Raw genomic sequence first — 24,540 nt, forward strand, 5'->3', positions numbered from 1 at the left:
TGAATTGATTGGTAGAGCTAGGCCAATTAAGATCAAATTCTACCATTATGTAATATGAACTATTTGAAAATGCTAAGTGTGATTCAGCTTTAGCCATATAGATAATAAAAACATAAAAAAGTAAGCCTGTAAGAGGTTTAGTGGATTAAATTATAGAGAAGTCAAGAAAGCAAAATATCTAGTTTTAGAAGGCCTTTTTTACTACGACAGGTCACAACAAGGAGACAAAACTACTTGCAAAAACTTACTTCTTCCCAAAAGGCTAGCAGAGAAGATGTAGACGAAGAAGAAACAGAATCCTTTGTTGTAACGGATATGAGGGATAAAAATGATCACTTATCACCCACAACAAAACTTCAGACAGGATATTACTAGGCTAGCTAAATAAAATGTTTTGTATGGCCAAATGATATTTATCCAAACTAAATTAACCCAGAGGAGATGACACTGACTACAAGTACACATGAAAAAATATTGTTAACAGAAGTCATCTGGTATCAGCAATTTTAATGTAATTTGTCAGAAAATGTCACCTACATTTCCACGGCAACTATAATTTATTTCAGGATCTGTAAAATGGACTGTTGATTAGTTATGGGCTTGACAGTCAATATGTCACAGTTTTAAGTAGAACTGTCATTTTTTAAAGTAATGTTTTAAAGTAACAAGGGCAGTAGATAATAATTATTATTCAGATAGCAGCATGTATCATGTTTCTCTCTCTTCTCTCCATCTCATCCATACAGTACACCTCGCTGCTTAAGCAATGAAGCCAGCATGGACATTTTGTGACTGAGAAAGAGCACATACATGAAGTGTATGAAAATACCACAGTATGGACATAGTTTTCTTTTCAGCAACAGTGACAATATGAAAAAAGTACACATTTCAGATATAAAATCTAACCAGATCAATGAGGTTTTAACTCAGATCCATAAACATAACAGCTCTTGGTTTTATCCTAAGCTGTCTATACATTTTGCTGGGGGGGGGGGGGGCAAAAATTAAGGGAAAAAAAACCTCCTGGAAAATCTTCAGGGATCAAGAGTTCATGAAGTAAGGAAATGTGATTTCAATGTTGGATTTAACAGCTGCTTCCTCAGGCAATGCACAAACCCTCTAAAGTGAAACGCCCATCTGGACCTGTGATTTGTATTATTAGTTTTCTTAGGATCAGAGGGTGTGTCATGATAAACTTATACCAACATCTGTGGGTGCTCCGGTTCTCTTCCCTGTTCCTACTACTCTAACCACTGCATTAAGATCTGGAGCCAACTATTTTACATATCTGTTTAAACACTCTTTGAACTGTATGAGTACTTTTCTTTGTATTAACTGGCATCTTCCAACTGCAAAGCGTTTAATCCCTTATTTGTAACAGGGTGTGCCAGCCTTTCCAAAAAAACCTGAATATAAATTATTTAACCAAACATTTGAGATTAACCTAAACAAAAAAGCTAGAATGAGAAATAATGAATGTGAACTTCTGGGAGTATTTCCTAAAGAAACCAGCTTCTCTACAAAATGCCAAGCTATCTGACATCTGCTGGGGATTCAATTCTGCATGACACTAATTTGGCTGATATGCCAGATCCAAACGTGCCATATAGTGCCCAAGTGTTATTTTACATAATAAAAATATAATTCAGCTATCATATTTTTATTGATACTTAATGTAATAACTCACTCTGAATGTCAGATCACGTGCAAGAGGAGAAGTGTTGAAATATTCAAAAATGGAATCTTGAAAGTCTGGAAGTTTGAGACCTGAAACCCAAAGCAGAACAGGCTTAGCTAAAAGGCAAAATCACAGGTGGTGTTGGAACTCTGTTAAGTAACAGTAGCTTTAATTACCTGAATCTGTTCTGTATTTTTCTTCCATTTTTTTCTTCAAACCTTCCATCTCTTCCAACAGTTCCCTATTTTTTGCTTCTGATTCCTTTAATTTACTAAAGCAACACAATATGATCAAAACTCAATGTGAAACATCTCAAAGGCAGAAATAGCAGTGCACAGAGTTGATAATTTCTGGCCCTACATCTCTGAGGTTTCATTTAATTCCTGGTCCTACATCCCATTTTGGAAATGAGGAGTGGTGATTTTTTTTTTTTTTTAAATATTCCCATTTTTAAGGCTGATAAATTTTATTTCCCCCCTGAACAGGCACCTCACTACTCTACTAGAGAGTGAAAACTGTACTTTAGACTCTTGCTATCATTGCAGATACCTGCCAAACAAAATTATTCTAAGAGTAGTTTGGCTTTTAATTCTCAAGAATATGCCTATTCTCAGCTTAGTCTAAGAAAAGGTATTGAATTTGCTTTTATGCTTTTTCCCCTCAGGTGCCAGAGGGAGAATGAGATCTGTATCTCATTACCAAGCTATTCACAGCAGTGAAACATTTACTTGAAGAAATCTTGAGGATTCTCATTTGACTATGTACGAAACATGTCTGTAGAACTGGATCTTTTTGGCAAAGTCCAATATCCCAAGCACAATGGGCCATTCTAAGAAAGTTGTTACTGTTCTAATCAGCAGTTTAGAAACTGGTTGAAAAAAACAGTTCTAAATCAAACAGAAAAACAGAACTGTTTTTCAAACCCAAAGAGAACCAAAGACCTTATTACCTTTCAAAAGACATATTTGCATCTTTAACTTTTCGTAGCTCTTCCTGAACTAGTTGTTTGGCACGAATTTCTGCATCAAGGGCTGACTGTAATTCCAGCCTGGCTGACATATCCAACTTCTGACTGCGTCGCACTTTCCAAAGTGGATCCTGTTGCAGTAAGTTACTGAACATTAATGTCAACAGTCTAAAGATATTTCTGTTCTTATTCAAAGACATAAATTAGTTTTTTACACTGCTTCAAAGAATGCCCTTTAAGTTAGTTATGGACAGTATACCTGCTGCATAGAAACTGGTCAACAGACAGGCTTTGTTACACAAAAATGAAGTAATGAGCAATTTTTGTATTGGTTAAACCACTAACACAATATGCTTGAAACCACAATAATGGATGACCAAGCATGGAAGTCAAACTGAGAGAACCCATTGAAAATACTTAGTTTTCATTGTCCAGTCTTGAAAAGAGGCATAAAACTTGCACAGTGACATACCAGGCTTCCAAACAGGAGATCAATGTCAATATTTAATGTAAAACACACCAATCTAAAACATACTAGAAATGGCAAAACCATGAAAAATATGAAACGATCCAGGTCTTGAGATACCCAAGACACACAGAACACTCACCTAAACAATTCTTAGGCTTGCTAAGTAGTGTATGCTATACTTCCGCATACAACACACAATTCTGCCCTCCTACCCCAAAAGCTAATGTTCTGAGCTTTACCAGGCACATTTGCAGTGTGGACTACATTTTTTACATTGCCTCTCTAGTCACACATGAACTTGCAGACATCAGTTGTGAAAAGAAGAGGCATTTTTTATGTTGAGAAATAATTGTCTTAGATCAGGTTCTGCTGAAGTTACAAACCCAGTTGTAATATAAAGAACAGAGAGTGTTATTAATCAGTGCATATTGTTTTATATTGTTCTTTTCTGGCTGTAGCTAAGAAGAAAATGCCAATTGCATTTGTTCTGATCTTTTTGCCTATTAAACTTCTCAATATTATAATAGTCTCTTGATGACGTAGGCAAATGTTAGCTCATAGGAAGTCGTAACTTTTTCTTATTCTCTCCTATTTATAGGTTTGGAAGGGGTGAGTAACTTTTTATCTCTACAAACCAGCAACAAATGGACTTCTTGCACAGCAGACTGTGCTGACTGGCATGGCTAGGGACATGAACTTCCATGCCTAGCTGCAAACGGCTCTCCCTTCCTTATGTAGGACATTTTGTACCTACCAAGGCAAAACAGCGGTTTTGTCTTTGAAACCATACTCTTTTGTGAGAGCTCTTCTATTTTGCAGATTTTGTAGGGAATTCATGTTACTACTGTGTGGGAAAGTTATGGCATAAGGTCTCATTGTTCTGCATGTAAACAAAGCTACATGTTCTCAGTGTGTCGCAAGTTTGTAACAATATCTGCCAGTTAATACATGTTCACAAAAGAAAAACTTTGTTATCTCACAGTGTAATTAACATTATTCCCTTGCATCTTCCATACATTCCTGTATTCCTCTTTAATGGTTTAAGTTATTGCTTCTTCTCACTGTTTAACACAGTACTATTTAACGCAGTTTGTGATGGCAGATATTAGTATGAAACACCTCACCCTGTAATTCACAGAACTATCACAGAATGGTTAGGGTTGGAATAGACCTTAAAGATAACCTATTTCCACCCCCACCGCCACAGGCAGGGTCACCTTTCAACTAGACAGGGCTGCTCAAAGCCCCATAAAACCTGGCCTTGAACACTGCCAGGGATGGGATGCCCTCAACTTCTAACTATCAAATTCTGATCAGATTACCTAGTTGGATTTCACAAGCAATAGGCAAAAACTAGAAAGCAGAGCAGAGGATTTGTTATAAAATAATTCTGATTATGAACAGATAGCTGAAAGTAAAAATACAGCTTCTTAGATGTCCCCAGGACAGCCTGAATGCTTGCTGTTTTCTTACCAGTGTTCGTGACCCCAGACTAGAACTTCTCAATGATTCTAATTCTTCTGTCATCTTGGAAGCCAATGCTTGGAGATAGCCACGAGCATCCTTCTCATCACTTACCCTGTTGTACAATTGCAAACAACCGTTACTTAAAAGTTTCATGGCTCACAGCACCAAATACTGCAGCACGAAATAATCAGTGTCTGCACTGGATTTAGGGACATTAACAGAAATGGACTGAGCAGACAAAACTCTCCCGCAACGAGCAGCTGAATATATCTTAAATTGTCTGCTTCAGATTTTTCTTTTATCTGATTCTCTTGATTGTGGAGTTGCTAGGGAAACTGAAGTTTGCCTTCCACCATCAGCAAGAGTTCTGTGAAGATTCACTGTTATTGTTTAGAACATAATCTGCATATTGCTTGTTCGATTTTTATAAGGGCTACTTTCAAGTCCTTCTTGTTTTACATGCTGAAAATACTTGCACACAGCTTGCTAAAACAGCAAATAACAGAGGGAAGAACTGACCTGTAAATGAAGTGCAAGTGCTTGCCTAGTGCAGCTAGTGACGGCCTATATGTTAATATGGACCATTTAAATCATAATCATCTTCCTGAGTTTATCAAAATATTCCAATGTGGGTGATTTAATGAACACATTAGAGACAAAGCAAGTTGATTCCAAAACCCTCTCCTATGTTCTTAGTAGCATCTGACAATTTCATATGCATTACTACTTTGCAATAGTAGACTAGAAAGCAGAAGAGAGAGGGTTAATCAATACTCAAAAGTACCATGCTTTTGTTGGTCCCAGACACAGAGAAAGGGCCTACATATACTTTTGAAAAAAAAAAAAAAGCCAATCAGTATTTCAGAGGTTGAAAAAGGCCATCTGATCTCTGAACAGCACATACCATTGAATAATCTCTGCAATCTGAGCTTCCCAGTGAGCAACAGACTCCTTCTTTGCTGCTAGGTCTTGGAGCTCATCTTCCAGCTGCCTGTTCTGTGCTGTTAATTTGTCCACAAAGGAGCAGAGCTGAAATAAAAAAATAATTTTACTTTGCAACTTATGTCAGTTTCAGACTGTTTACACATGCATATGTCTACACACCTATAGAATCTGACCAAACGAGACCATCCTGGGCTATCCAGAACAGACCAAAGAGCTGGAAGTAGTTCTTTTTTTGTGGAACTGGAGACTAGCTCCTTAGCACAGAAGAAAATATTGACAGTTCACACAAAACAAAGGAAAAAGAGAAAGCGAGTGCAGCGGTCATTGAGAAGAATGAGGTTTAACTGTAAGCAGGCAGGCAGTCTTTTGTAAATGCTTTGCTCTTTGTGCTGCCTTCATGAAGGAATCAGAAGGTGATGCTCTCTGAGCTGTGGAAATCAATCTCACAACTGAGATGCTAAAGTTACTATTTAGCTAGATCTCTGATGTTTATATGGCAAAAACCAACTTATTTTATTCAGATACTGCCTGAACACTCACAGATCATGTTCTCACCAATGAGAAGATTACTTCAACATCAGAAAGTAAGAAAGTTAAGAATTATATTTTGCTTAAAAATATTCCTTAAAATAATTACCCTCTCATTTTCTGTTGTTAGCTTTTTATTGTCTTCCAAGAGCATAGATCTTTCACGCTCATACTTGTCTTTCATTGTTCCTACTGCTTCCTCCATTTCACTGTGCCTAAGAAGAACAAGAAATAGAAACACACTAACACTGCTGACCCTGTAGACTGGGATTTTCAAACAGGAATAAACAGAGTTAAGGTGAAATACCAGCCCACACAGGTATCTATGCAATGCAATACACAAAAAAAGAAATCCATAATGAATGAAACATGCCCAAAAGCTTACCTCTCTCGCTTTGTTTTCTCTAATTTATCCTTTAATATCATGATCTCTTTCTGCAGTGCAAGCTGATGGCTCTCTGAATCATGTACTTCCTTTTTCACGTTTTTGACTTCCAAGACATGTGATGCTTCTCGTCGGACCAACTCCTCTTCATAAAATAGGATTTTCTTTTCCAGCTCAGACTTAATTTTGGAAAGCTCCTGCTGATGCTCTAGTGTGGCACCTGCTGTCCGGCCTCCCTGCTTCAGCTGCAGAAGATGATAAATCATCAGGAAGAGATTTTAAGAGCTATATTTTGGGAATATGATTTAAAATTAGAACTGTCCAATTGGTGGCACTGGGGAAAATTTTTATTTGGCACTAATTTAAAAAGTGGCTGTATCCAAGCATTAACCCCCTAAGTGACTGCTCCTGCTTCCATGACCCTAATAAGGGATTCAAAAGGGTTGCAGAGATAACAGATTTGGACTACATTGGTTTAATATCTGCTTAGAATCTAAATACACCGGACATTTTCAAGACATTAATGTACAATGAGATATTTGAGTCTTTCAAGCAAGAAAAGAAAAGAAATCCTAACAGGATTTATTAGGTCAGGTTTCTAGTAATGCTGTAGTTTTAAGGCTCCCACAGATATCAACAGTTGAGTAAGCAAAGCTATTTCAGCTCTTTATGCCATGAGTAAACGTCAAAAAACATGAACCTTTAGTGCTTCCAGTTCATTTTCCAGTTGTTTGGAGAAGACCTCACTGTGCTCACGAAGCTTGCGTTCTTTTGATGCTTCTGCTACAACTTCTTCAAGTCGGGCTTCCAGCTGTAATAAGCAATTTTAAGTCATTTCAGTACAAGATAGTGATATCTGTGTCATTCATTTCCTTTTCTCCATATGGAAGAGCAGCAAGTTTTCCTTATTTCTATTTTATGTTACACCACTATAACAATAATCTCAATGTCATAATTGTTTTCCCTTCAGTTATCCAGGCATCCATCTGTCTCATGCAGTAGAGCTATTACTATGTGACTATTTGTACTGATACAAACTACAATATGTGCAGGGATAACTGCATGGCTTCTATTAATGCTAAAAGAAGGAAATGGCACTAGGAAGTCATTGCAGTTGTGAAAGAAGTAAGTCTCCCACATTTACAGGTCAGCTCCAAGCCTATCTACTAAGTCAACCTTTGAGCCCAATAATTGCAAAATACTTCAAACACGAACACTAAACACTTTTACCTTGCAATTAAGGAAAAAATAAACTTGATCATCCATTTATCAACTTCAGGAAGCTTATCAGAAAGACAATTTAGATTTAGTGGCAACTAAGGCAACTGCTGCAATTCAAGTAACAGTGGCACAGTTTTAAAACCTGACAGGAAGAGCAAGATTTGTTTTTCTGTATTCAAAATCAACTAGCAAAGTTGTTTTCAAAAGGTCTGTATTTAGAATTGTGGGCCAAAATAATGAACTTACAGACTATGTTCTGAATAGAAGAATGATACAGTTATTAGGAAAGGGAGAACAGAGGAATTTACAATGACAAGAACAGGAGAATATTTAACTGAATAAGTAACAACATTTGAATGCCCCTGCTGCACTCTGCTGTAGAGACAAGGTTCCACAGCCCTACAAATCAAATATGGTGCCATAGCCCTTCAACCTTCCCACTTAACTACCACTTCTTATTCAAGGATAAGTCTGAGAAAACTTCATATCTTAACTACATTTTCATAGACTGCCCTTCAATTTGCCAGACGTTTTCAAGCAATGTTTATAAAGCAACAAATTTCTCTTCTACACTCAGAAAATACATAAAATTTCATGATTTTTCAGGGATTAAAATACTCCAGGTAAACCACAATAGCTTTTTTTTCTGCCCTCTTCTGGTTATTCACTTCATCTTATGTAAAACTATAAATTGCTTATAATACTAATTGGAAATTAACTTGCTTAAAGATACTACAGACTTTCTCTACAATGACTAACTACAGAGGAAGGAAAACCACACATTTAGTCTGTACCAACACTCCTCCCCCCAGCTGAACAGAAAAATTCAGCTAAAAAAAGTTAAAATACTCCAATGTTAAAGCACCTGAAGACAATTACAAGCTGACTATGAGTCTTCAAGAATCAAAACATAAGGAACTAAGAAGCTGGGCCTATAGTAAGAATGGTTTTCTCCAAAATAAAAATCAGCCTTGGTTCATTTCCCAATACATGAGTAAAACATTTAGAAAAAAAGTCAAGATCTCCTTTGTGAAACGTAGTAAAGTTAAATGGAAGAGGAATTGGGGCAATTTCTTACAAATGGACAAAGTAAATTATTGTTAACAGTCCAAATTTTTCAGTACAATTACATAAGAGATACTGGATAAGCAGCATCTGAAACATGTTACTGTTAGCTATTTTATCAAGCTACCTCTTTTCTGATCTTCTCTGATTTACGGATGTCCTGTCTCATAGCATCAATTTTCTGCATGCTCATTTCCACCTCTTCTTCTTTGTCACGAAGTTGCCGGGACAGCTTCTGCTTTTGAGACCGCAGGTCTCCCATCCTCTCGCTGAGCTCAGAGAACTCCTGCACAGCTAGCTTTCTTTGCTGGTGGGCATCCCTCAGTTCTTTGGACTGTGTCTTTAATCTCTCTGAGGCTTCTACAAGTTGCTGGTTTAAATAAAAAAAAATATAATATAGGGTCACAAACCAGATCCCCTCACCTCTTCCTAGTACAGACTCAGCCCCATCCCAGTACAAATGGCCTGACCCAGTACAAACTGGCAGTTGTAGCCCAAAGCCCCTGAGGATGGCAGGAAGTGTGCTGATGTTTGATGTAATGTTAGTCAAACCTCCGAGGAGCAGGGAGTTCGACTCAATGACCCTTATGGGTCCCCACTTGAGATCTTTTGTGATTTGAACCCCATATATTCTTTCCAAGGAAAAAGGAACTGGACATACATAAGCATCACTTGAAAGCTCAACCACCCCACATCAATTCTAAATATTATTTTTAATTCTTAATTTACACTTTTGTTTGTTTTCTGGCTAAGCAGCTGCACTGACATCCCAAGACAGCAGTTACTCTGCATCTAGTGTGGCAGCTTCAAGAATACCACCTCACTTCTAAATAATGTACCTGTACAACAGTAACCATTTTTAAAGGAATGTTTATGCAGACAGCACACTGAATGCACCCATCAAATACACTGTACCAGCACAGAGATGCTGCTGCAAATCTTGTGAAATTCTTCAGAAAACTGAGAAAGGTTCCTTAGTACAAACAAACTGTGAAGTTCCCATACTTAAAAGTTTAAAATCTGTTTCCCCATTCCCCCTTCAAATCTAGTTTAAAGCTCTTTCACTGAGCCCTTCTAACTCCTGTGTAAAGATCCTTTTCCCACTGAGACAAGTGTACCCCATCTGTCACAAGCAGGACCGGTGTCATGTAAACCAACCCAAAACAGAACAATTCTGCCAGTGACACCAGGCTAGAACCAGCTATTGATCTGCTGGCTCTTCCTGTTTCTTCCCTCTTTATTCCCTGAAACCAGAAGGATAGAGGAGAACACTACTTGTGCTCTTGACCCCTTAACCACTTGTCCCAAAGTCCTGAAGTCTCTCTTGGTTGCCCTCAGACTTCTACTGGAACAGTTAAGAATAATTTACATTTAAACTAAACCCATTCTTTAGGTGCTTGTTCCATCTAGCAGAACATTGTTAAGCAAGATGCCTATCAACTTCCAAAAATGAAGGTGTGCTACTTTGGAAAACTACTGCACTGCTAACGAAATTAACAGGTTCACCGAATTCTCTGTATAGTTTTAAAAAGCAGTATTTGAAACACTAAAATTTCAATGACAACAGAACTGCTCTATATGTACTTTGCAAGACTATTTTTAAATGTATCCATCTTTGAATCAATACCTTATGAAGCTCCTCCTTTTCTTGCCGCAGCACTCTGCACTGCTTTTCTAGTCCTTTCAACCTGTGCATTGAGTCTTCATGTTCTTGTCGAAAAGCCATTGCATCTGCAAGCTGTCCTTCCAGTTTACTTATATCTGTAGATTAGTGCATATTAAAGATAACTGGTCCCAGATTTACACCAATAAAGGAAGCAACATTACTCAAGCAAACTTGCATCACTTTGCTTGGAAAATCAACTTGTTTCCTGTCCTCACCATTCTAGACTAAGGTAATCCTGGCGCACTGACACCTCCAAATAATTTTAATATTCTCAGCCTATTAAAGAAATCCTCTTAAGGCTGTGATCTCTAAGTGAAAAAGCCTTAGCACAGGGCTTTATTTTGGTTTTGAGGAAAGCATCTTCTAGCCCTTGAAAACACTGAAATAAAACTGATTTGCTCTAATATCAGTTCTAGTAATTAGTCTTGTAAATAGTTTTCATTATATAACAAGCAAGGTTGCAGACAGTCATTAGTGCATCCAGCAAGACAGGAAAAGACTATTTCCTAGAGTAAATAAGAACTAAGAGTCTGGGAAGGAAATACCATCCTGCACGAGCAAGGCTGGAGACCTAACTGACCATATCCCTGAGAATTCACTCTCAAAGAAAATGTAACAAATTTGATTTGAAATTATCACCATTGAGTGCAAAGGAACCACTTTTATTATTTCTGCTCAGTCTTAAAGTTGGCAAGAAAACCAACTGCCAATCTCTATCTCCATCTGGTTTTAATTACTCTTTATTTAAACAAATAAATAAATTGCACAAGGAATAACCGTCCCTCTCAAGTTCCACTGATGTCTGTGGCAGAACAGGAAATTGTACCTGAATCCCAATTCAGGGATCCCAAGCACTGCTGTAACGATTAAAGTATTATTCCTTTTCTCACTTCAGCACAAACCTCCTCCCACCCTACACGAACCAATGCCACTTTTTAAAACAGACCTTACTGTTACTTTCTATATTTAAAAGGACACAATGGATGAAAAGCTAGATAAACTTGAACCATTTGCAGAAGTAGCCCCTTAACCTATTTTGACTTAAACCTAACTCCAGCATATACTAGAATAGCCTTTTTTCGAAGGATAATCTGCGTAGGAGAGCTGACTTTTACAATGCATGTACCTAACAAAGTGGGTATATTGCCAAACTGCAGGGAGGAAAAAAACAACCCAGCATAACAAACTCAGCATCTGAACTCACTTATGCTATCCTACAGGCCCCTATAAACCTCTCAGCCAGGTCATTAGGATTCAAAACTACCATTTTGTTTATCACCAATTTCCAATTAACAATTAGATGCTAACAGGAGGTTTGCATGGATAAACTAATAGCATTGTCAGACAACAGATTTTCATCGACATGGATGAGTCAGCCTTCTCTCAGGACAGATGCCAGTATTTGTTTTTCTGCAATGCTCAATGCTTCCTAATTAATGCATGACCAGACAAACACAAAGTGAACAGGAGCTCAGAAATATTTAAATGTGAACTATTATTATACATCTCCACACTTATCCTCTTACGTTACTAAAGAGCAACTCGTCTTTTCTCCCCACTGTCTCTTACACCTGTCTCCAGGTAAAATCCCTCGGAAACAATACTCCCCCAGAAAAAGGAGAAGAGAATAGGATCTGCTGAGATTTTTAGGGAAACAAGGATCACAGAAAATAGTTAACTGAAACCATCCACACAATTCATCATACTCTAGACTCTCCATGATAGTATAATGCTATCAGGCCAAGCAATTGGAAAAAAAAGTGTTCATCTGGAAAAACTGAAATGCCTCTTAGTATTGAATGAGACTGTTACAAACCCTTTGCTTTTTAGCACCTCAAGAACATTAATTCTACTTATTGCACAAAACCAGTGCAAAACATTACTAGGAAGAGCAAAATAAATTGCATCACTATAATTACTTTGACAGAGGCTTACCTGTTAATTTGTTTTTCAACCGTTCAATTTCCTCATTTAATTTTTTAATCTCCTTATCACGGCTTGTATTTACTGTAACACACACTGGACCCTGGAGGTTCTGCATTGTCTGTGTAGATTCTTAAACACAGAAAAAGAAGGACAAGGCTTTCAATAAAATACATTCCCATTCCTCCTAACGAGCAGAATTAAGAATACTAACAGATAGAAATCACCAACCTTGCAGTTTTCTGTTTAAATCCTGCTTTTCTTGCTCTAATTTCCGTATTTTCTTTTCATAGCCTTCTATTTGTGAAGTGCTCTTTAAGTCACGCTGGACATCCGTATCTTTGGTTACAGTGTCAGACTGCATTGCACTCTTTAAAGTGCCTCTATCAGATAAAGAGCTGAAAACAAGTCCCTAAATTAGAACATTTTAATAAATACCCACAGCAGACTATAGCAGTGACATGATGGAATTCCAACAAATATCCACCTTAAATTTACAAGAACAATTAGTGCAGTAATTACTACTGTTGAGACAACTGTCAAGGTAGATAAAGTTGTTACTTCCTAGCTACTGTGTACGCTGCTGTAGAATTAGGATACCTGCATTCAGGACTTTAATAACACAGATGTATATTCCCTTTACAAGGCATAATTTTGCCAAAATTATTGAAAACGTTAACTCTCCCATGCCAAAGGTTATCAAAAGTGAGCAACTTTTTCCATGCTCAGAACCAACTACATTATCTTAGACTACCAGCAGGATTTCAGAGCTAATGAGCTAATCACGAACTGTTCCTGGCAGACATGCAACATTGACAAGACTTACACTCAGCTTCTCAGTGAAGAAACAGCAAGTTTATTGAAGTGACCATATGAATTGGTCACTTTTATTGAATTCACCAATTGAAGTGACACATCTAGTTCCTTAACTTTCATTCATTTCAAATAAAATATTAAATACAAAAGTAACTATTCTTGGCAAGCATGACTAAAATATGTTCAGACACTTGGAAAAAAAGGAAAGGATGAAAGTTTATCCACAGGTATACCTATGGACATCAACCTTTCTACATGTTTAGAAATATGAGAATTTCCTGGCACTAGCTGCCTTTAGGAAACAAGTTTAATGAACAACAAATCCTTTGCTTACCTATCAGTTGTGTATGTAAACCCAACGAATGGTAAATGCAATCCAGAAAAGCCTGTATGAGAACTTGGTGGCACCACTTCCTGCATGAAAATAATGTGCATGAAAATTCAGAAGAGAATCAATAAGAGCTAAAGACATTCGAGTTAGATTCAACAGTTAAAGACAGACAGCTTACAGAAAGACTTTTCCTAGTGTATACCAAGTAACAATTGGCATCTACTCTTCATTGTCGAGACTACCACTGTCTCCGGACGAACTTTATTTCAAATTAGGTCACTTAATACAATGACCTGAATTTAGGAGCCTCTTGAACTGGCACTTGAAAAGGTAGCAGTTCAAAGTACAATGCAACCAGTAAAAGAAAAGCCTAAATTTCAAGTTCCTAATTAAACCTGGCACTAATATGCATGCTATTAGTTTTAGTATGCTGGCTACTGTTAGACACATAATCAAGAGACAAGCCAAAAGCTCTTCATTTCTTGGAATACAAACTGATAAACAAAATGCCACAAAGCCCTCTGGTTCTTGTTGACTCAAATTTGTAAACTACCTCTCAACAGAAATGGAGGAGGGCAACACCTATGTACCCAGTCTGAAAACCAACCTCCTGGTTCTTAAAGGAGTGGAGAAGTAGCCATGTGAGTTTTCTCTCACCTGGACAGCTGTGATCGCAAGCTGCATGGAGAATACATGCATATTTCCGAAGACAGATTTTTTTATTTTATTTTATTTAATAAATCCAAAAACTAGCTCCTTGGAAAGGTTTAAACTAAAAGTACAACTAAGGGTTTTGTTTCTTCTTCCCACCTAAATATGTTTAGCTTGGACTATGTAACAGCAGTCAATTCTGGCAAATGCTACCATTTAGAATCATAGAATGGTTTGGGTTGGAAAGGACCTTAGCTTGCATATTCTCATCAGTAGTATTTAAGAGAAAGACTCACTGGATTTCTTAATACATCATCATCTACATCAAAGTTTGAGGTGTCAGAAGGACTGCTAACATCTGGAATGTAAGGTGCTTCTAGGTTTCGGATGTTATCCCAATTAAGTCCTTCAAAGAACGCATGAGACTTAAAATCCTCTATTCCATTCTGTCCCAGTCTACGCTCCCTACTGCAGATAAGTCGCTGAATAAGATCTTTTGCTTCTTCAGATACATCTGTAACATGCGATGGAAACTGAAATCGTTCCTAGAAAAAAAAAAAAAACAGAAACATTTTTAGAGAAGGAATCCATTCCAGAACCTTCAATGGCAGTTTCAAAAGGAATGTGCTAAATTACACCAACAGCATTCAAACCAAATAGTCAGACGTTGTTCTAGTTCCAGCAAGCAGTGGCAGAGTACAATATTCAATGACAGAATTTTGTCTTAAAATGGATTTTGAGGACAAGTAATCATTTCTCAATTTCCTTAATACAGATCTGTTTGAAACTAACTGCAATTACAGTAACTCTACTGGAAAAAGCAAAGTCTTCTTTTTTTAAAGACATACAGGAATTTTGACACACTACAATACATTAAAGATCATACGGTAAAGGCAGACCCTCACTGATCCCCTGAAGACATTTGATGTCTTCAAATCCTTGAAATTTTATTGATTTAAACTTTTACAAATCCATGACAGTAGTCAATTCTTTACAAAACACTGCTATACTTAAAGATGCATTTTTTTAATTTCTAGGCTAAATACTTTTTTTTTTTGCAAAACATCATCTATTATTAACATAAACAAACAGAAGATCTAAAAACTGTACTTACTACTAACATCTGAAATTATTCTACATAAAAATCAGGAAACCTTTTTCTGTATTTTAGCTTACCAATACTACCACTGTATAGTCAAGATGACCTTTGTGTTTTGTTTTTTGTTTTTTTTCCAGTAAAGGACAATAGCATGTGTGTGTGTGTACATATATATATGGTGTGTGTAAATATATATCTGTGTGTATATATATATATATATATAACATATATATAGCTACATTTGCAACCAGTTAGTTAACTGAAGAAATTAAAGTAAGAGAGATGTTAATATTCATCACACCAAGAGTTTAATCTCTGGCAAAAATTTAATGTCTTATTCATCACTGCTTCACTGTGAGAGCACAGCATTGTAAACACCAGCTAACTGCACTCATCGTGGGGAGAAGAAAATGCAACAACATACCCTGTAACTGCTTCTAGCTGCCTAGGATGACTAGGCATACAAACACATCCTCCTAATAAAGCATTTGAAAGTACATCATGCACTGGTTTACACTTATTCTTTAATATTCAAAATGAACCCAAAAGTTCTGTCGCTTCTCTACCACTTTGACCCTGGACAAAGCCCCGACCTCATGTTCTTCATGCAGTTCATGTTTTTCTACCACTTCCACTCTGGGCAACTTCCCCCAACCTCATCTTCTTCATGCAGCTCATGTCTACACTGGTTGACTTACCTGTTCCCTTTTCTGTACTGTTACCAGTGTTACAGAACATGTGCACAGCTGTGTAAATAATGCATTACTTCATTTCTACTGCAATCCAGAGGAAACTTTCAAGGGGCCTAACAGAAGAGTCGGGTTTAATTTTAGTTTTGTGATGTCTGCTTAATTTTTTTGACATGAAGTTCAGCATTTACAGAAAAAAAACATCAGTTTGAGAAAGAATTCAATTTCCGCAGTTCAGAGAAGCAAAAACCTGAACCAACAAACCTACACAAGATGGTTCTAAAACAACATGAAAAAGCAAAGAACTGTCACTTCAATATCTTTAAGTGATAACAGTTTCTCTGTAAACACTTAGTATAGCTCTTACTTCATGATTCATAATCTTCCCATAGGTTTCCACTAATGACTCTGCATAAAAGGGTGTTTCACCATACAGCATTTCATACATGCAGACTCCCAGTGACCACCAGTCACATTCAGGCCCATATTTTCCCATTCCATCTTCCATTGCTTGCAGTATCTCAGGGGAGATGTAGTCGGGCGTACCCACTGCTACTGATGATTGTACCTTAAAGAAAAGGTAAACACAATTCTCGTAAGTTTTAAGGTTCTCTGAGCAACTTACACAATAGTTCTTTTGATAAACAGAGACACCATGACATGAGTCTGGAAATGGAGGAGATTTATAAATTCACAGCAACAAAATAAAATATTAAGAAAGTAACAAAGACTGCAAAGAGTAAGTTCCAGTCTACTTCTACATAAAAATCTACTGATGTTTTATTCTGAACACAGCAGAAACTCAAAATAATCACAGCCATTAAAAAAGCAGACAGATAAAAGTAGAACATAGTTTGCCTTTGTGTCTAATACTTTAAAATTGCAATTGGCTGCCTGAAGTTGAAATTAAAACTGAGTAAGTAGGGAGTTCAAGTCCTGTGCCTGAATTTTACAGTTTCATTTGAAGATCATAAAACAAGGTCCTCAGGCAAGTAGTCCCCTATTTTTATTATATCAGAAATTAGTTAAACGCTTACTGCATAATATGTAACTGGATGCAACACAGGGGTGATGTGGGAAATTGCCCTGTGCCCAAGTAGTAAGGAAGCCCTGACCATCAGGGCAGTAGCAGAGCATCTCTAATTTTTAGGAATATGTTTTCAGGTTTCATGCAGAGTTATAATGGCTCCTTCCAATTTATTTTGCATTTTAACATGGTAAATCCTTGGCAGGCATTTTATGACTACAGAATGTCAGCAAGAGTCAAGTTTGTGCCAAAATGCATGAATGCTGTTACATGCCATACTTTGGCAGGACTGGCACCTCTGGAAGCACCCTAAATTAGGCAAAACAAACAAAAAAACATCACAAGTGATTTATCTTGTAGGGGTGTATCCAGTATAGTGCACAAAATGGCAGATTACCATAACAGTGCTGTTCCATTTCTAAAAGGCATATAAAACTGCTTAGTAATTGCCAGAATCAGAATCATTTAAGCTGGAAAGGACCTTTAAGATCACACTGAGTCCAACCATTAACCCAGCACTCACAAGTTCACCACTAAACCATGTCACTAAGCACTACATCTACATGTCTTTTAAATATCTCCAGAGGTGCTTCCTCCACCCCTTCCTGTGCAGCCTGTTGCAGTGGTTGACAACCCTTTTGGTGAAGAAGTTTTTCATCATACCCAGTCTCCCCTGGTGCAACTTGAGGCCATTTCTTCCTGTCCTATCATTTCTTACTTGGGAGAAGAGGCTGCATGGGGGCTTCATGCTGTACCCTGTCCCTGAGCTGTCTTCCTGCCCAGGGGGCTTGGTACATGGAGAACACCCAGTCTTACTATTGAAGACTGAGGCAAAGAAGGCAGTAAGTACCTCAGCCTTTTCCTCATACTTTTTCACTATGTTCCCTCTACATCCAATATAGAAGAGACATTTTCCTTAGCCCTCCTTTTGTTGCTAATATAATTTTTTATTGTCTTTTATGGCTGTAGCCAGATTAAGTTCTGGTTGTGCTTAGTTGTGTTCTCATTTTCAATGACACGCACTTCAGGTCTAGCATGGCTTCTAGGTTCCTGGACACCTGTGATTCCAACACAAATAGTATCAAATGTCTATCGTTTTTTAACAAAGGGTCTTTGGACAGTTCATAAAAATCTCAGGAGAACTCAAAAGGCCAGTAGCAAAAGAAGTGAGTGAAAAATATTAACAAGAGATAAGGTTAAAAAGTAGCAAGAAGATGAAGATGTCAAAAATGATTTATAAGTATGTTGGGTTATACTCTTCCCTCAATTTTTAGCATGTCAATAAGCTTACAACCTACGACCTTCCCGATGCACACTGACAACGAATAACAGCTTTAAGTAACTCACTTAAAAATCCCCACTATAATTAAATTTTGCTTCATACATACTGTGCCATCTTCATTCATTTTCAGACAGGACCCAAAGTCTGCCAGTCGTATGTGGCCATTCACGTCCAAAAGAACATTATCTGGCTTTATGTCTCTGTTATAATAGCAAGGAGTGAAAAAAAGATTTAAATATGAAGTATTAGTTCTGCTTGTAAAGATTAATCTTGAATCAGAATAACAAAGATTTTTATGCTGGATACCCACTGATGCAAACTCTTTTTATTGCACTACTTAAAACCCTCTCCTGCACAACTTAGAACTTTGCCTAAAATATTAAAGCCTTGCATTACATCAGATTTTCAAGCTCAAAGTTTATCGAAGTATGGTCAAAAAACCAAGCAGAACAATTACAGTGAGCCATGTTGACAGAAATGGATATGCAGCTTACTTCATCAACATAATTTTATGATTATACTCATAAAATCATAGAATAGTTTGTGTTGGAAGTGACCTTGAAAGGTCATCTAGTACAACTCCTCTGCAATGATCAGGGACAACTTCAGCTAGATCATGCATCACAATACGTTGTTTAAAGGCAAGAAAGATGAAAAAGAAAGGGCAATCTTTTAATCCTGTCATTTTTTTTTTTAATTGTTTTGTTTTTTTTTTTCCTTTTTTTTTTTCTCACCAAAGCTGGTAACTAACTTCTGACTTCTTACCTAGAAAGATTTTTTTAACGATTCTCTGCATTTTGTTCAGCATTTCCATTTGGCCAGTATTTTTCATCTGCTATTCCAGACTTTCTATACACTGCTGCACAGCACATTTGCTTCTATGGATACCTGAAAACCTTTGCATCATATGTACCTGCAGCAGTTACTCTACAAGCCAGTGAATTCCCTCAGCTCTGGGATCAGGAAAATGCCATTTCAAGGGGATACCCTAATATTAGAAAGTCTCCAATATCAAGCAGTGTCTTTCCTATTTTTACATATATATATATATATATGTATATATATCAAGGTATAAAACAATATACAACATGCTAAGGCTACTAAATGCCATGAAACAGAGATTCCCATTTTACTCTAGCTCATTACTTGATATTCTTTTTGATACCAGGAAGGAAGCCAAAAAGGATTTACTGAAGAGCATGTTAACTGAATTTAGTCCACCAATTAATCAAATTTTATTTCACCACTTTGTTCTCAAATTCACGCAAAGTATCAGTAAAAGATCAATCATCCAGACAACTTCATAAAACAGTCCTGATACATACATGTTTTAATTAATAGTCTCAAAAAAGGCCAAAGATTTTATGATATTAAGAGCACCTAGCCAATATGTGGAGAAGAGGGCAAGAAAGGAAGAGAAAAGAGCAAGTGCAGAAACTAAAGTCAACTCAGCTATGCACCAATTCTTCAGGCTAAAAATGAGAACATCCATGTCTTCCAAAATAACATATGCCCATCTCCTTTCCTTTCTTTAGCCAATACATCCAGGATCAACTTCCAGTATGCTAGCATATTATCATGCCAATTTCAAATGTTATTATTATTCTGAGCAAGCCAAGGAAGATAATCAAGCCTATTAATGTGTTGCTTTGTGGCTTTTTTTTAGATATATTTATTCAAATAATATTATCTATTAATAATAAAACCATATGTGCTTTACCTTAAACCCACCAGTCTTGCTGCACCATAAAATCCTGTATTTCCTTTCAAATGGGAAATTCCAAGTACCACTACATGTGTCCAAAAACATAAAAAATGTGCAATAGCTTCAGCTTAATTTTTGAGGAAGAGACTAGAATTACTAGGAAGTAGAGAAAAAAAACCCATATAATCTAATCTACCTTGCTACATATATGTGGAAGTTGACAATGTCTGATTTTTAAGGTGCTAAATTCCACAGCTTCACACTTGAGGAGACTCATGAGAAAAATCATAATAGCTTTAACAAGGGTCCTCATACGTGCAAAAATCCTGCCAATCTGATATTTTTTTTCCAATACAAACTTGACTTAACACTGTTTAATCAAGGGCTAATGCTTTGAGATTAATTACCGAAACTTCACTAATACTGCTGCTCATTAACGGTATTAAGACAAAATATTAAGTTCCACATATTGTCAACATTCCCTTACAGTCCCCTAAGCACAAGTCAAGCTCAGTAACTGCAGAGGACTACTGGAGCTCATATATGACTATACACAGATTTGTTTTATTTTTTTTTAAAGGACACTTCTCACAGTGCCATTCAAAGCATGAGCCAATCTCATCCAGTACATCTCTGCATTTCCGCTTTGCATGCAGATTTCGCTTGCCTAAGGGGACACTGTTGCTGTTCAGGAAAGCTTAATGCCTCTCTCCGAGCTCCACTGTTTCCTATCTATGGCTTAACAGGTCATATAAGCCTTTAAATGGCCCTTGAAATCCTCTCCAGAGCAATCATGCTTCCTCCTAATCCATTCCAGTTGCCAAGCAGTAACTTCTTGGGCATTCATACATCTCCTATTCAAAGTGTATGTTTTGGCCTTGGAGCCATTCATTCCTATTTTCCCAACAGACACTCATTCATCCCTATGCAAAAATGTAGGCTGGTCATTTAGCCAGGCCACCTTCCTCGGAAATTGGTGCAATGACGTCTCTGGTAAACTTCTGAGTCCACAACATTTAATATTCACAGGGGTATTGCAGAGTTTATGCATCTTTTATCTTTTTAGTTTTTGAAACAGTGATCAAAGTCCAAGCAGAACAGTTCAAAGCATTATAGTTTGAGAATTCCCTGTCTTTTTAATGATTTAACTGCAAATAAAAATCACCTCACTTACCTGATGGTTTACACCATAAATTTCTTAAGGGAGACAGTAAAACTGTCCTTAGTTCACAGACTAAGATAAAAGGCATAACGAGGTAAAGGGACCTGGCCAAGTTTACCTGCCAAACCAGATACAATGCCATATATGAAGTCCACTTCTCAGCCAGGACTTTCAGTGGCTTACTATCAAACTACTCATATGGCCATAAGCAGATTTCAGTTAGCTAAAAAACCTCCGAGTTTACTGAAATCAAGATATAAAGTCAGTATATAACAAGACAGCTGCAAGGCTTTCCAGAATTAGTATAATTTTGCTTCCTAACTGACATGTTATACATAGGTGTTAAATCTGAAAAGCAAACAAAAGATTGAAATTCTCACTTGATCAAGACTCTTGCCATAATGAAACAAAATATTTATCAAGTGCCTTCCATGCAGTACTCGCAGCCCCTCTAAAACAGTTTCTCTTGGAGGAAGCAGCATAAAATGTGTACTCTATCTTCCTGACCCATTTCCTCTGACAGACAACAAGGAACATTATATATTCTTAAATACTACAAAACACAACCTAAGTTAGCATGATGGTAGGCACTGATCCGGAATACGCATCCTGTGTTGAAAAACAATTAGACCTGCACATGCCTTCTCATTACAAAACCTTTTCAAAGATGACCTCAGGTAAACAGATGCACTGATATCATCATGGGCTTACTGTGTATAATTTTGCAGAATGTCTAAAGATTTCCAGAGAATTCAAACTGCTTCTAACTTCTAGGTTGGCTCGGACAAAGGCAGATAAATATTCATAAAGTGAATTGAGAATAAGTCAAGAAGCCTGATTAAAAATAGAAGCTTTAGTAAAAGGTTAGTCAGATAAATGTCACTGCTTCTAACATCAATCCATCAAAACTTGGTATTTAAAATGTAATAGCTTATACAGCTATTATATAGCATATAGCAAGTACTCAGAGTAATTTGCCTGTGGCTACTGTGCTCACCTGTATATGAAGCAGTATGATTACGATCAACTTCATATAACTATACATGTATTTTTTGCCCAGTGAGATGGTATCTTACCTGTGGACATAATGAAGCTCATGTATGGAATGTATAGCAAGCACCATTTCACCAATGTAGAACCGAGCCATATCCTCAGGAAGCTTGTCTTCAAACTTACTGAGAAGTGTCAGTAAGTCACCACCAACATAGTAGTCCATCACTAGATACTGAAAAGGAGGAAATAAAGCAGTCAAATACTGAGAGACAGCTGGTAAGGAAACAAAAAACAAAAAAGTTCATGAGTTAACCCCTGAAAAAAAACCAACCCCAAAACCCTTCCACTAACGCTTCCAAAACTTATCACATCACCATCTTCAAATACTCATCTTAGCACATACCGCATCATGGATGCATAACATAGCTGGCAGGAACTTGATAACACTATACATTAGGAGTGCCTGTGACAAGTCAGAAACACTGTCAAGCCAGAGGCACTACAGTGGGAAATTTAAAAATCAAACATCAATGTTCTTCTGCATATATTTCATTGCAAAAATAATCAGCCTCCTAGGCCAATCAGCCATTATCCTATCTATGGAAAGACACAGATAGGGTGACTTGAAATAAAAGGACTTAGACTTGCTATTGGTTTTTCACACCACAAAACAAGAATTACGTTTTAGTTACTTCCTAGCAATATCCACCTAAATCACTTCAACTACAATGATTACCTAGTACTACCAGTCGATCCACTTTGTTCCATACTTCCCAAGATGATTTGATCCGTGATTTTAGAAATAACTTTGCTTATTCTGGAATAAAGCTTTCCAAAACAGTCATCTTATTCTTCTACTCTAGGTAAAGCAACCTACAATCCACTGTCCCTGCCATACATTGATCTTCCACAAGGGAAGCAAATTAAAGAAGATAGGAACTCAAAAAGGAACACCAAGCGCAATACGAATAATTTCCTTGTTATCTTTTGGCTTAAAAGAGTAACTCCAAAAGGCACAGGTTTTTCCATTTTTCTCCACCTTTCTCAAAGTATAGCATAATCTGATTTTTTCATCACTTATGTTAAAATTGATCACTTCGTATTGCACAACCCATCAAGGAATTTTAAACAGGTTGAAACACTGTACAGATGCAACAACTATGTTTGAAAACAAAAGGCTACAGACAGGAACTAGCAATACAATATCCCTTTCAAAAGATTGAAGTATTTTCTCTCAAATTCAAAGCTAAGAGAGCTTACAGAGCTTTCTGTGGGAACTGAAATATCCTCCTGTCAGAGGCAAGGTAATGAACTTCCCTCAGCTCCCACAGTGTTCATAACTCAGCAAGAACTCAGCTGACCCATGAAATGAGGCACTTGGATCAGAGGGAGATGGCGATACCTATTCTATAAGAATGACAAATTTTATTCATCTTCCAATTCACAATGATCTTCCTGCCAGGAGGCAATTCTCCTTTCACATGGGTTTAAAATAAAGACTGCTCTGACACTAAAATCTACAGGAATTGCATTTCTTTCAGGGAAGTGACTACATCAAACAGGGTGAGAGTAGCTGGAAATCAAAGAAAGACAAGACACCAAAATACTCTCATGAATACTCAGAAGCCTGTAACAGGCTCACAGCAGACAAACACACATATGCCCTTTTTTGTGAATCAGACTGGGAATGAAAATTTTTCTGGTAAGTCTCCAGAAAACTAACAGATGTGAATTTGGAAGAGACGTCCCATACACATTTGTTGTATTCGTGGACTGTGTTTCACATACACTCTATCTGCTTCAGCAAAATCACCAGAGGCTTACTTAACCTGTCTTGACTCAAACTGTCTCTATGAAAGCTCTCCAAGAACCAGAAAAAAGCCATGCTAGCATTTCCATGTCATGTCATTTAAGAACTGGCTGTTTAGAAAACACTACCACATGGTGTATGTGCCTCTTAAAAGATTTTAAAACTACAGAAGAAGAACCAGAAAATGAATTCCAGAACATACACATTTTGTAGAACTCTGTTTCTTGCTTAAACGTAAGTTCTGCATCACCGTGAGCTCTACTAATATTAGAGGGCATAAATCCCCTATCACTTTTAGACTCCTCAAGGACAGCTACTACTTTTCTACCCTAACAGCTTACCTTCTCTTTATGTTTCTCATTCTGAACCTTTTATCATGCAGCCAGAGAATGATGGCAACCCTAGGTGCGGGAAGACACCAAGGGTCTCTCTCTGCTTCAGGGTCAGCTTATGTGGTTTTGTATTTATGAATCTTCAACCACCCTGACATCTGTTGGAGGGACGGTACAGCCCAGCAAAAGCAACCCAGGAGGTTCCTCGATTGTGTGGAAGACAACTTCCTTCTGCAAGTAATAGAGGAGCCGACAAGGAGAAGTGCCATGCTTGACCTCATGCTCACCAACAGGGAAGGGCTCGTTGGAAATGTGACGCTCCAGGGCAG

General features: G+C 37.3%; 1 protein-coding gene across 15 annotated transcripts in view; it reads right to left on the minus strand.

Moving 5' to 3' along the window:
- CDC42BPB (CDC42 binding protein kinase beta) overlaps positions 1–24,540 on the minus strand; it is a 96,336-nt gene that overhangs the window by 23,752 nt on the left and 48,044 nt on the right. For 8 of the 15 annotated variants that reach the window (XM_062628030.1, XM_062628029.1, XM_062628028.1 and 5 more), the window contains exons 5-21: positions 22,153–22,301; positions 18,316–18,409; positions 16,268–16,468; positions 14,409–14,657; positions 13,465–13,544; positions 12,546–12,712; positions 12,327–12,446; positions 10,353–10,486; positions 8,853–9,095; positions 7,140–7,250; positions 6,440–6,684; positions 6,164–6,269; positions 5,486–5,610; positions 4,588–4,693; positions 2,628–2,776; positions 1,855–1,949; positions 1,688–1,767 (exon numbers count right to left, since the gene is read on the minus strand). In XM_062628030.1, the coding sequence (XP_062484014.1) occupies positions 1,688–1,767; positions 1,855–1,949; positions 2,628–2,776; positions 4,588–4,693; positions 5,486–5,610; positions 6,164–6,269; positions 6,440–6,684; positions 7,140–7,250; positions 8,853–9,095; positions 10,353–10,486; positions 12,327–12,446; positions 12,546–12,712; positions 13,465–13,544; positions 14,409–14,657; positions 16,268–16,468; positions 18,316–18,409; positions 22,153–22,301 (2,454 nt within the window). Of the gene's footprint in view, positions 1–248; positions 300–1,687; positions 1,768–1,854; positions 1,950–2,627; positions 2,777–4,587; positions 4,694–5,485; positions 5,611–6,163; positions 6,270–6,439; positions 6,685–7,139; positions 7,251–8,852; positions 9,096–10,352; positions 10,487–12,326; positions 12,447–12,545; positions 12,713–13,464; positions 13,545–14,408; positions 14,658–16,267; positions 16,469–18,315; positions 18,410–22,152; positions 22,302–24,540 lie in introns of all 15 variants that reach the window. The other 7 variants (XR_009966532.1, XM_062628026.1, XM_062628018.1 and 4 more) reach the window with 1 other exon arrangement.

The sequence above is a fragment of the Pezoporus occidentalis genome, unplaced genomic scaffold (genome assembly GCF_034315485.1).
Source record: "Pezoporus occidentalis ecotype Australia unplaced genomic scaffold, CSIRO_AGI_Poc_V1 ctg31, whole genome shotgun sequence".
In the NCBI taxonomy this organism is placed as follows: Eukaryota; Metazoa; Chordata; class Aves; order Psittaciformes; family Psittacidae; genus Pezoporus; species Pezoporus occidentalis.